The sequence below is a fragment of the Cebus imitator genome, unplaced genomic scaffold (assembly GCF_001604975.1).
Source record: "Cebus imitator isolate Cc_AM_T3 unplaced genomic scaffold, Cebus_imitator-1.0 Scaffold64, whole genome shotgun sequence".
NCBI lineage: Eukaryota > Metazoa > Chordata > Mammalia > Primates > Cebidae > Cebus > Cebus imitator.
Window position 1 is genome coordinate 5822193 of NW_016107379.1, and position 11907 is coordinate 5834099.

General features: G+C 48.6%; 1 protein-coding gene across 6 annotated transcripts in view; it reads right to left on the bottom strand.

Annotated features, from left to right (window-relative positions):
- TMEM268 (transmembrane protein 268) overlaps positions 1-10461 on the bottom strand; it is a 36095-nt gene extending 25634 nt beyond the window's left edge. For 2 of the 6 annotated variants that reach the window (XM_037739173.1, XM_017530261.2), the window contains exons 1-2: positions 10338-10461; positions 4323-4506 (exon numbers count right to left, since the gene is read on the bottom strand). In XM_037739173.1, coding sequence (XP_037595101.1) covers positions 4323-4428 — 106 coding nt within the window. In that variant the 5' untranslated portion in view covers positions 4429-4506; positions 10338-10461. Of the gene's footprint in view, positions 1-4322; positions 4507-10170 lie in introns of all 6 variants that reach the window. The other 4 variants (XM_017530263.2, XM_017530262.2, XM_017530264.2 and 1 more) reach the window with 3 other exon arrangements.
- Between the last annotated feature and the right edge of the window lie 1446 nt (positions 10462-11907).

Genomic DNA, 11907 nt, shown 5'->3' on the forward strand with positions numbered 1-11907 from the left:
GATCCACCTGCTTTGGCTTGCCAAAGTGCTGGGATTACAGGCGTGAGCCATCACACCTGGCCTTTTTTAAAAAAAAATTTATTTTGTAAAGACAAAGTCACTAAATCACTCAGGCTGCTCTCAAATTCCTGGGTTCAAGCAATCCTCCCATCTCAGCCTCCTAAAGTGCTGGGATTATAGGCCTGAGCCACTGCAGCCAGAGAGTAAAAGGTTCTTTTTTGATACACTGGGATATCATCTATGATCTCAAGGGTTCCACAGAATTCTCAATTCTACATCCTGCCAAAAAGAACTTTATTTTGTGTTTCTCTCTCTCTCTTTTTTTTTTTTTTTTTTTTTGGAAGTGGTGGGGGAGATGAGGATGCCAGGTGGTGAGGTGGTGAAAATATAAGCTAGATAGTTTTGGGGTTCAAATTGGAGCTCAGCCTCTCACTAACATGGTAAGTTGAGGAAGCAACTTGAACCTGTGAGCCTGTTCCCTCGCTCAGAGGATGCACATCCACTGCAGAGGACTTTACAAATAATTAAGATGATAAAAATAAAGTGCTCAGCACAAGACGGGTACAAAATAACTGGCTATTTTCATAATTTAAAAGCAAGTTGTCACAACACAAAACTTACAATCAAGCAACCTTGATTTATTTGTGTTTTTACCCTCCCACATCTTGTTCCAGAAGGGATTTAAGGTGGTTTCATAAAAGTAAAATATGAAAAGATAAAACTGGCTGGGCATGGTGGCTCATGCCTGTAGCCCCAGCACTTTGAGAAACTGAGGCAAGTGGATCATTTGAGCTCAGGAGTTTGAGACCAACCTGGGCAATATGGCGAAAAACCCTGTCTCTACAAAAAAAATACAAAAAGCCAGACATGGTGGCACGTGCCTGTAGTCCCAGCTACTTGGGAGGCTGGGGTGGGAGGATCACCTGAGCCTGGGAAGTCAAGGCTATAGTAAGCCAAAATCATGCCACTACATTCCAGCCTGGACAGCAGAGTGAGATCCTGTCTCAAAAAAATAAGTAAGTAACTAAAACTATAAAAACAATTTTTTTTGACTTGGATTTTTGCTCTTGTCACCTAGGCTGAAGTGCATTGGCATAATCTCAGCTCACTGCAACCTCCACCTCCCAAGGTCAGGCAATTCTCCTTCCTCAGCCTCCCTGGTAGCTGGGATTACAGGTGCACACCACCACACCCAGCTAATTTTTGTGTTTTTAGTAGAGACAGGGTTCACCATGTTGGCCAGGCTAGTCTCAAACTGCTGACCTCAGGTAATCCACCCACCTAGGCCTCCCAGAGTACTGGGATTACAGGTATAAGCCAATGTGCAGAGCCTAAAAATAAACTTTATAATAAGCAAATGAGGAAAACCAGACAAAACAAAAAGAAAGGCAATAAGAACAGGTTCTGGGTATGGAGCCCTTTACTAAGTGTCAGATATGACGCTTGAGCTTCATTCATGATTTCAATTCATCCTCCAAGAGCCCCCCAAAGCTGGGTACCATCAGCATGGAAAAGAAAACTGAGCCTTCGAAAAGCAAAGAAACTCCCTTGTGCACAAGGAAAATGAAAGTGAGAACAAGAAGCGAAAAAGGAAGGTAGTGTACAAAATGCAGGCAGTCAAGCAGATCCGGTCTGAGACCAGCTCTCCCCTTCACAGCAAGAATGAAAACCCCACTTTGATTTGGACTCCACACATGGAGAATCGGAACCATTCCCAGGTCTAGTTCGTTGTACACTGAGTTATGTGTTTGCCCAAGCAATGCAAAGAGCTTTCAGGATGTCTTCGTTTGCCTTTCAAACCAAGAGTTCCTAGATTCTTGGCAATACCAGCTCTCATCTGTTCCTTAAAGTGAGAACAGCAAGTCCTCCACTTAAAAATACTTGTTTTTACATCTTCGCTAAGCAAAGCTACGAAAGAAAAATGTGTGTGTCTGTGTTTGTGTGTGTGTGTGTGTGTGTGTTTGCACGCACATGCGGGGGGTGCAGTTTCCTACAGAGGAACAAGAACTGACGTGCCAAAAATCAGTGGAGAAATGTCTTCAAAGTTCTGACGGAAAAATTATTTCATTCCATCTTGTTCTACTATTGTGTGTGTATGTGTACACACTGCTTACCTTACATATATATGTGTGCATATATATATACACACACACACATATTTATAAAAAAAGGAAAACAATGTGTGTGTGTGTATATATATGTTTGTGTGTATATATATGTGTGTGTGTATATATGTTTGTGTGTGTGTGTGTGTATATATAGGTTTGTGTGTGTGTATATATATATGTATATATATACATATATATATATATACACACACACACACACACACACACACACACACACACACATATATATTGTTTTCCTTTTTTTTTAATATATAAAGACAGGGTTTCACCATGTTGGTCAGGCTGGTCTTGAACTCCCGACCTCAGGTGCCCTGCCTGCTTTGACCTCCCAAAGTGCTGAGATTACATGTTTAAGCCACCGTGCCCAGCCACACATTGTTTTCCTAACAATCGTAGTAATAAAAGAAGACTTTGTTTTTAAGCAGTCAAATTTCAAAACCTCCAAAAAACCCTCCACATTCCTGTAGACACCCACAATTCTGGGTGCTCTTCTCCTTTATCCATATCTGGCTACTCATTAATTCATTCATTCAACAAAATATTTATTGAGCATCAACTATGGGCCAAGGCCTGTGCTAGGTACTGTAGATACGGGGATGAAAAAGACAGGAGTCCCCTTCCTTCAGGGAGCTTACACTCTAGTGAAGAAGCCAGACTTGACTTTATACATAGATAATTATTTACCGAGTATGATAAATGCTAGAGGAGAAACAGGAAGATATCAGAAGGTCCTGACTGAGGCTGAGCCACCAGCAAGATTCTTCAAGGAAGGGATATTGGAACTGAGTTCTGAAGGATGAATGAAAATTCTTTTTTTTTTTTTTGAGACAGAGTCTTATTCTGTCACCCAAACTGGAGTCTAGTGGTGTGATCTCAGCTCACTGCAACCTCTGTCTCTCAGGTTCAAGTGATTCTCCTGCCTCGGCCTCCCTAGTAGCTGGTATTACAGACACCCGCCAACACATCCAGCTAATTTTCATATTTTTGGTAAAGACAGGGTTTCACCATGTTGGCTAGGCTGGTCTCGAACTCCTGACCTCAAGGGATCCACCTGCTTTGGCTTGCCAAAGTGCTGGGATTACAGGTGTGAGCCAGCATGTCTGGTGGATTAATGGAAATTTATCAGGGGAACGGAGGCAAGGAAAAAGCACAACAGGCAGAAGGAAAGGCAGGTGCAAAGGTGCTGAGGCAGAACAGCACAGCAAAGAACATGAAGGCAGGCCTTGCAAGCCAATACTGATGGGTCTTCACACTAAGCCCAATGGGAAACACGAAGCAGAAAGTGACATGGTTGGACTGAATGTGTATTTTAAAAATATCTCTTGGGCCAGGTGTGGTGGCTCACACCTGTAATCCCAGCACTTTGGGTGGCCAAGGTGGGCAGATCACCTGAGGTCAGAAGTTTGAGGCCAGTCCGCTCAACATGGTGAAACCCCATCTCTACTAAAAATACAAAAATTAGCTAGGTGTGGTAGTAGGTGCCTGTAATCCCAGCTACTTGGGGAGCTGAGGCAGGAGAATTGCTTGAACTTGAAAGGTGGAGTTTGCAGTGAGCTAAGATCATGCCACTGCACTCAGCCTGGGCAACAGAGTGAGCCTTCATCTCAAAAAAAAAAAAGGTCTCTGGGCCCCATTCCTGTAACCCTAGCATTTTCAGAGGCCAAAGCAGGAGGACTGCTTGAGGCCAGGAGTCTGAGACCAGCCTGGGCAACAAAGTAAGGCCCCATATCTACAAAAAAGATTTTTTAATTAGCAGGATGTGGTGGTGCAGGCCTGTAATCCCAGCTATTCAGGGGGCTGTGGGAGGACTGCTTGAGTCCAGGAGTTCAAGGCTGCAGTGAGCTATGATCACACCACTGCACTCCAGCCAGGGTGGCAAAGCAAGCCCCTGTCTCTAAATAAATAGAAATAAATTAGAAATATAAATAAATAATAAAAAGCTCTCTTGCTGCTATGTAGAGAATGGATGGAAAAGAGAAGACCAACAAGCAAGCTACAGCGGGGGCTCAGCAGAAGTTGATGGTGGCTTGGCCTACGGCCAAGAGCGAGAACTGGTAAAAATGACGGAACGTGGCATAGAGCTGTATCTCAAAGACACCTCCCCCGACCTTATCTAAAGGAACTTTTACTCCCTGTGAGTCCAGCTCAGCATGAGGTAGAAAGGGGGTGGAAAAAGAAAGGTGGTGACCTTACCTTGCCCCCAGCCAGGAGGGCTCCCTCCAGGCAGGGCACTCCAGCCAGGGGAGGAGGGAGGCAACGGGCCAGCGGCCACCAGGTCCACCTGTGGTTCACAGGCCATGGCAGGGTGCCAGCTGTTCCTACTTCCCCTTCTCAGAGCTGTGGTTCATTCTGCAGCGGCCAGCTCAGCGTCAAATGCCTTCAAAACACAGCACAAAAAAAGAACTTCAGGCCTGGGCCTGGGCAAGCTGCTGCTTCCTAGGGCTCTCTCCAGGGTGGAAGTCACCAGGGAGAGCCACCCAGAGTGTTTTTGTCGACTTTGGCCTTTCTGAATGTGCTGGAAAAAAATTCCCAGAAGGAGAAGGAGGAGGAAGAGAAACTAAAACCCTCCAAGGCCCAAACTGAGAACTTCCCTTCTGGTCTTGGGTCTTCTCCAGCTCAGGCAGGCACAGACAGGGGCCCACGGGGAACTCAAAAGATGACCAGGCCCCACTCCCAGGCAGCTGGGATTTCTATACCCTCACGGAGGATGCCCCAGGCAACCTGGCACAGGACAGGTGTATTCATTACAGGGAGTCTTGTTTACACACAAGATCTCAAGTAACTTCTCATAAGACATTGCAAAATACAAAAAAAAAAAAAAAAATCAGCCAGGCATGGTAGCCCATGCTTGTAATCCCAGCACTTTGGGAGGCTGAGGTGGGCAGATCATCTGAGGTCAGGAATTGGAGGCCAGCCTGGCTAACATCGTGAAACCTCATCTCTACCAAAAATACAAAAATTAGCCAGGTATGGTGGCATAGGCCTGTAATCCCACCTACTCGGGAGGCTGAGGCAGCAGAACCACTTGAACCCGGAAGGTAGAGGTTTCAGTGAGCTGAGATTGCGCCACTGCACTCCAGCCTGGGTGACAGAGTGAGACTCTGTCTCAAAAACCAAACAACAACAAAATCAGATGGTGGGAAATATAAATGAAAAATAAAAGTAGGCTGAGCATGGTGGCTCACGTCTATAATCTTAGCACTTTGAGAGGCTAAGGTGGGCAGATCACCTGAGGTCAGGAGTTTGGGACCAGCCTGGCCAACATGGCAAAACCCTGTCTCTACTAAGAATACAAAAATCAGCTAATTGAAAGGCTGAGGCAGGAGAATCACTTGAACCTGGGAGGTGGAGTTTGCAGTGAGCCAAGATTATGCCACTGCACTCCAGCCTGAGTGACAGAGCAAGACACTGTCTCAAAAAAAAAAAAAAGAAAAGAAAAAAGTAGCCGGGCGCAGTGGCTCAAGCCTGTAATCCCAGCACTTTGGGAGGCCGAGGCGGGTGGATCACGAGGTCAAGAGATCGAGACCATCCTGGTCAACATGGTGAAACCCCGTCTCTACTAAAAATACAAAAAATTAGCTGGGCATCGTGGCGCGTGCCTGTAATCCCAGTTACTCAGGAGGTTGAGGCAGGAGAATTGCCTGAACCCAGGAGGCAGAGGTTGCAGTGAGCCGAGATCGCGCCATTGCACTCCAGCCTGGGTAACAAGAGTGAAACTCCGCCTCAAAAAAAAAAAAAAAAAGAAAAGAAAAAAGTAGCAACCCCAGAGAACAAAAATACCCAGATATTAAAGCAATCAGGCTCCCTAGCAGAGACAGTGGCAGTTTGTTTTCAAGAAGATGGTCTCCAAAGTCAGACTAACCAGTTTAAATGTCAGCTCTAGGCTGGTCTGAAAGTGTACATTATCTCAACTGAGTGTTCACATTCAGTTACAGACCAAACTCCTCATTCTACTCTTTTCTTCCCTTCTCACTACTGCACTTGACTAGTATCAAAAAAAAAAAAAAAAAAAAAAAAAAAAAAAAAAAAAAAAAAAAAAAATTAAGCCAGCTCTACCACCTCTTAGTTATGTCAACTTGGGCAAGTGGTTCAACCTGAAAGAGCTTCAGCTCTTCAAATCGGGGTACCCTCCCCACAAGGTTGCTGCAAAGGATCAATGGATGATACTTATACAGGACATACGACAGCATCTGAACAAAGGACGCACTCCAAAGCCTCCAAAGCTGGGTCACTGAGAGGTAGAGCAGGAATCACTCAGCCACGTTCATCAGCAAAAGCAGTGACACCTGTCGTCATGGGTGTTGCCTTCCTTTGGGAGGCCGAGGCAGGCAGATCACCTGAGGTCAGGAGTTGGAGACCAGCCTGGTCAACATGTTGAAACCCCGCCTCTACCAAAAAGACAAAAATTAGCCGGGTGTGGTGGAACACACCTGTAATCCCAGTTACTCGGGAGGCTGAGGCAGACAGTGGTGGTTTGTTATCAAGAGCATGATCGGCTGAGTTTCCGGTGCCACTACCTCCCGTTGCAACCTGCACATTTACCTCCATTATGGGTCCCCCAGCAGGCCTGAGAATTACCTCTTACCAAGGAAAAGCAGCCCTAAGTCCCCTGGGATGACACACCAGCCCTGCTAACCACCTGGGTGAAAAGACTACTAGAATTGTCTTTTGCTGCCATGGTTCTAGATGTTTGTGAAGACATGATGTGACCAGTCAGCCCATATCTTCATGATTCCAAGCTGGTCCGAGGGCTGATGGCCACTGATCAGGCCCCCTAGAGGGGGGACAGGACTCTCACACTCACCATCTTCCACTTCTCTCAATACTTAAAACAGTGGCAGCTACAGAATTTGTGGGGCCCAATGCAAAACGAAAATGTAGGGCTTCTTGTTTAAAAATGATGATGAATGTCAAGGTGGCATTAAACCAAATGGAAGGGCTTCCTAAGTGGGGGAACCTGTGTGACTGCACAGGTCACATGTACCTGAAGCTGGCCCCGATTTCAGCTCTGGAAGATGACTAGGAGTCCCCATTCCCAACCAAGAATATGTAAAAGACAAGCCCTACCCTGTGTGGGTTCTAAGGCTGCAAAGCAGCAAACTACGAAAACACTGAAGACTTTAGAGTCAGAAAACATGGACCTGAATTCCCACTCAGCCACTTACATGCACTGTCATTAGCTGTCAAGTTACTTAACCTTACATTTGCTGTCAAGGTACTTAACCCGAACTTTGTGGTTCTCATCTGTCAAATGGGGATAGAGAGGCCTACCTCATATAGCTGCTGTGGGGATGTAACAGAAAGAAATGTAAGCATGATATCCAGTACTCTGCTCACCACACAGGCCCCTTTCCTCAACATGATTTTCCTACTTTACAAGGAGAAAAAACTACAGGTCAAAGATGTAAAGTGACTTGCCCAAGGTTGGGAGGCTACGCTACCGGCTGTGGAGCCAGGAGGTAAACCCAAGCCCTCTGGCTCCAGGGTCCAAGCCCGTCATTTCCATGTCCTTGGTTCTCCGCACTCTGGAGTGACTGTCTCTGAGAATGTTCATGAAATCACCCTTACCAAACAAAACAAAACAAAACAAAAAAGAGTGAGTTGTCTGAGCACAGTGGCTCACGCCTGTATCCCAGCACTTTGGGAGGCCAAGGTGGGCAGATCACCTGAGGTCAGGAGTTTGAGACCAGCCTGACCAACATGCAGAAACCCCCTCTCCACTAAAAATACAAAATTAGCCGGCCATGGTGGCGCATGCCTGTAATCCCAGCTACTCAGGAGAGTGAGGCAGGAGAATCACTTGAACCCAGGGAGGCAGAGGTTGTGGTGAGCCAATAATATTGCACCATTGCGCTCCAGCCTGAGAAACAAGAGCAAAACTCTGTCTTAAAAAAAAAAAAAAAAAAAAGAGTGGGCGAAGGGAGACTGCATTTCCCAGGCAAGATCAAGCAACAGATGCAAGTCAGCCCTGAGACGCTACACTGGGGCTAGCAGGGGCCTTCTCGTCACCTGGCCCACAGCAGGCCTCCTAAATATGCCAAGCATTTCTCACTCTCATCATGCCTTACTTCCTTCCTCTTACCTTCTACCTCCCCACAACAGGCAGGAATCCAATGCAACAAAAACAGCCACAAGGATGTCTGCCCTGCCCTTGATAATCCTTCCTTCATTTGATCTTAGGCCCCTGAGGCAGATAGAATCCCGAGATCCACGTTCCAGACAAGGAACGCAGGGATGTTGTAACTAGGGGCCTACAGCCCAGAGAAGCTGTGCCAGAGTCTCAAAAAGGCCTGGGGACAGAGGAGACTCGAGGGACCATGCGCAGGCTGGAGCTGCACAGGTATCCTTCCAGACTTCGTGGTAAGGTTCCATGCATTGCAAAAATCCCACCATAAGGCATTGTCTTTGGAAAGAAATCACAGCGCCCTAGTTGGCCTCATCAGCCTCTCACAAAGTACCAATCAGCAGACCTTATTCCATTCACCTGGAGGCAGTTTCCTGTAATAGCGAAAAGTCACCAGCCCTGTCCTGCCACTTCCCAGCTGCGAAACCTTGAGCAAGTTACTTCTCTCTGCCTCAGTTTCCTTACACGTAAGTGGGAATAACGACAGCAACTTCAGGTGTTTGTGAGGTTTAAAGATTCACACATGTAAATCACTCAGAATAGCACTGGGCAAATAGGAATCATTGAAGAAATACAGCTGCCATCATTTTCACTCCACAGACATTTCCTAAGCACCTTCTCAGGCCAGGCCCTGTGTTTTCTCGACTATGAAACTGCATACAAAATCTGAAGTTCCTACTCAGCCCTCCCTGCTGGGGATCACCAACTGGTAGGAAAGAAAAGATAAACTCAGGGAAAGACAATTACGAAAAAAACTATTACAACAAGGCAGTGGGAGGGAGCACCTTGGTTGGGGTGGGAGAAGGGTTCTCCAGAAGGCTTCCTGGAGGAAGGAGGCTCCTGGGCTTGGCAAAGGTAGAAGTGAGAGCCAAGAAAGGCCAATGCCAAGCAGAAAGGGATATGGAGCAGAGGCCAGGACGGGCACATCAGGGCAGCCTGTGTGCTCACCTTGCAGCCCCTCATTCAACCAGGAAGCTGCAGGGGTCAGGAGGGGTGCTGGCAGACCCGAAGGGCAGATGCCCATCACATGTCCTGAACCCCATTTCCCTTTTCAGCCCAGCCCTGCACCAGCCCTAGGACAATGCAGAGGGTCAGACAGACCAGGGTGGAGGCAGAGCAGAGGGAGTGAGCACAGCTTTGAGGACCCTGCAACTAAGCAGAAAACCAGAGCTTCTCTGGGTCTCCTTTCCTGATTCTGCATTTTAACCAGAACTTCCAGTTACCCATCTGGGCACAAGGTCAGCTCCCCTTTTTTTCAGCTCGTAGAGAGCATCTGCAAAGGAAAATACTCTTATGTCCTGTTTTCTCAGAAAAAGAGAAACTACAGTTTCCCTAAATCAGGTTTTGTTTTGTTTGTGAAAAATCCGACAAGAGACCCTAAGAGGTTCTGGTTACAGAAGTTTCGGGGCGGAAAACCCTGTCGACACAATGAGTCTGAGCTCTCTATTTTACAGGCGAGGACGTTAAGACCCGGAAAATACAGTGCACCACCCAAGGTCAAGGAGCCGGTCCTGGACTGTGCCAGAATTGAAACCCCGGCTCCTTCAAGCCAGCCGGGGCTGTCCCGCCATACATGGCCCTGGCCTTGGGCAGCTGTCTCGTCCCAGTCTCAGTCTCCGCCCTCTGGAACTGTCCAGGTCGGCTAAGGAGGGGGGATCTCCTTCTCCCCAGAAATCAGTCCGGCCCTTCCCAACCGCGGGCTTCCCGGAGGCTCCTCAGAGGCGCTCCCACGGCCTCCAAGAGGGAGCAGGGGCCCCAGGGCGCACCGAGTTCCCCGCGGCGCCGAACCCAGGCCGTCGGGCCGGAACGCAGGCCAAGGCGAAGGCGCCCAGGCGGCCTCCTGGCCCCGGAGCTCGCGGCACCAATCCCGGATCGCAGGACACGGGCGCGCGCCCAGGCCCGCGCACACTCACTCACCGCCGGCACCGCCGCCTGCGCCGCAGCCGCCGCCCGGGGACGCAGAAGATCGGGGCCGCAGCGGCCCTCGTACCGCAGCCTCCGGGCACCGCAGCCCTGCGCCCCGCCCGCCTCCCGCGCCGCGCGGCGCCGCCCTCCCGGGCCCGCCCCCCGCTCGGCCGCCTCACCCGGAGGAGCTACCCGCTGGGCTCGCCTTGGTGCCAAGAGGGAACGCGGCTCCCGGGCCCGCGGCGGAGCGGAGCTGGAGGCCGCGTTTCATCAGCCGAGCGCCCCCCGGGACACCGGAAGGAGCCTCCGCGCCGAGCCGACCACGTGCACGGCATCCTGGGGCACGGGTTCCCGCCGTCTCCCCACCGTGAAGGAGCGGCTCACCCCGAAGGGAGGTCCGGCCAGGTCTCACATACAGTCACGGGACCCGTGGATGAGGCAGTAGAGACCAGAAGTGTATTGGGGACTTGGGTTTGCCTTTTGTTTAGTTGGTTTTGTCGTTTACAGTTGGGGGCGGGGGAGTGCCTCGTTGTGTTGCCCAGGCTGCTCCCCAACTCCTGGCCTCAAGTGACCCTCTCGCCTCAGCCTCCCCAAATGTTAGGATTACAGGCGCGAGCCACCACACCTGGCCAAGGACTTGTTTTTAATGGAAAATTGTGTGTGTGCTGTATTATTAAGAGCATCGGTTGGGGTCCGACTATCTAGGCTGTGATCCGGGTCTCTCCACTTCTTATATCATCTTTGGGAATTTAACCTCTCTGTGCCTTCATTTTCTGTAAGAAGCAGATAATGATAGCTTCCTCATGAGGTTGTGTGAAGATTTAATGAGATAGTGTGTGTGAAATGTCCACAACTACCAGACACATAATTGCTCACTGGATGTTCCCAACTGCTGTACTCACTAGGGCTCACTCCCACTGCCGTCATTCATAATTTCAAACGGTCTGCAGTTAAAAGTAAGTGCCCTTTCCCCTGAGGAAAGCACTAACCTTGTATTTTCTTTAGAGCACATACGTGCGGGTGCGGGTGTGCGTTACACAAAAGGAGGCCTTTTCTATTCTGTTGGGCACTCTGCTTTTTCATTCGACAAAGTAAGTACCTTGGCGCTCATCTGCCAGAACTCTCCACACTGCTCATTTCCTTTTAAGGGGCACATATTGTATTAGGTTGGTGCAAAGGTAATTGCGTGTTTTTTTGCCGTTAAAAACATTGCGGCCGGGTGCAGTGGCTCATGCCTGTAATCCCAGCACTTGGGGAGGCCGAGGAGGGCAGATCACGAGGTCAAGAGGTCCAGACCATTTTGGCCAACATGGTGAAACCCTGTCTCTACTAAAAAATACAAAAAAATTAGCTGGGCGTGGTGGCGCGTGCCTGTAGTCCCAGCTACTTGGGAAGCTGAAGCAGGAGAATCGCTTGAACCCGGGAGGCAGAAGTTGCAGTGAGCCGTGATCACGACACTGCACTCCAGCCTAGCGACAAAGCGAGAGACAAAGCGAGACTCCATCATCTCAAAAAAAAAAAAAAAAATGCACAAACCGCAATTATTTTTGCACCAACCTAATAGAAAGGGTCTTAGTTTTCTTTGCCCTTCTTTCTTGGTGGACATGAAAGTGGTTCCCAGCCTTGCTGACAGGCCTTGCCCTGATGCACATAGCAACATTGTTGAGTACATGCAAACACACCACAGCCTTTCTTTTTTTCTTCCTTCCTTCTCTCCTTCTCTTTTTCTTTTTTTTTTTTTTTTTTTTT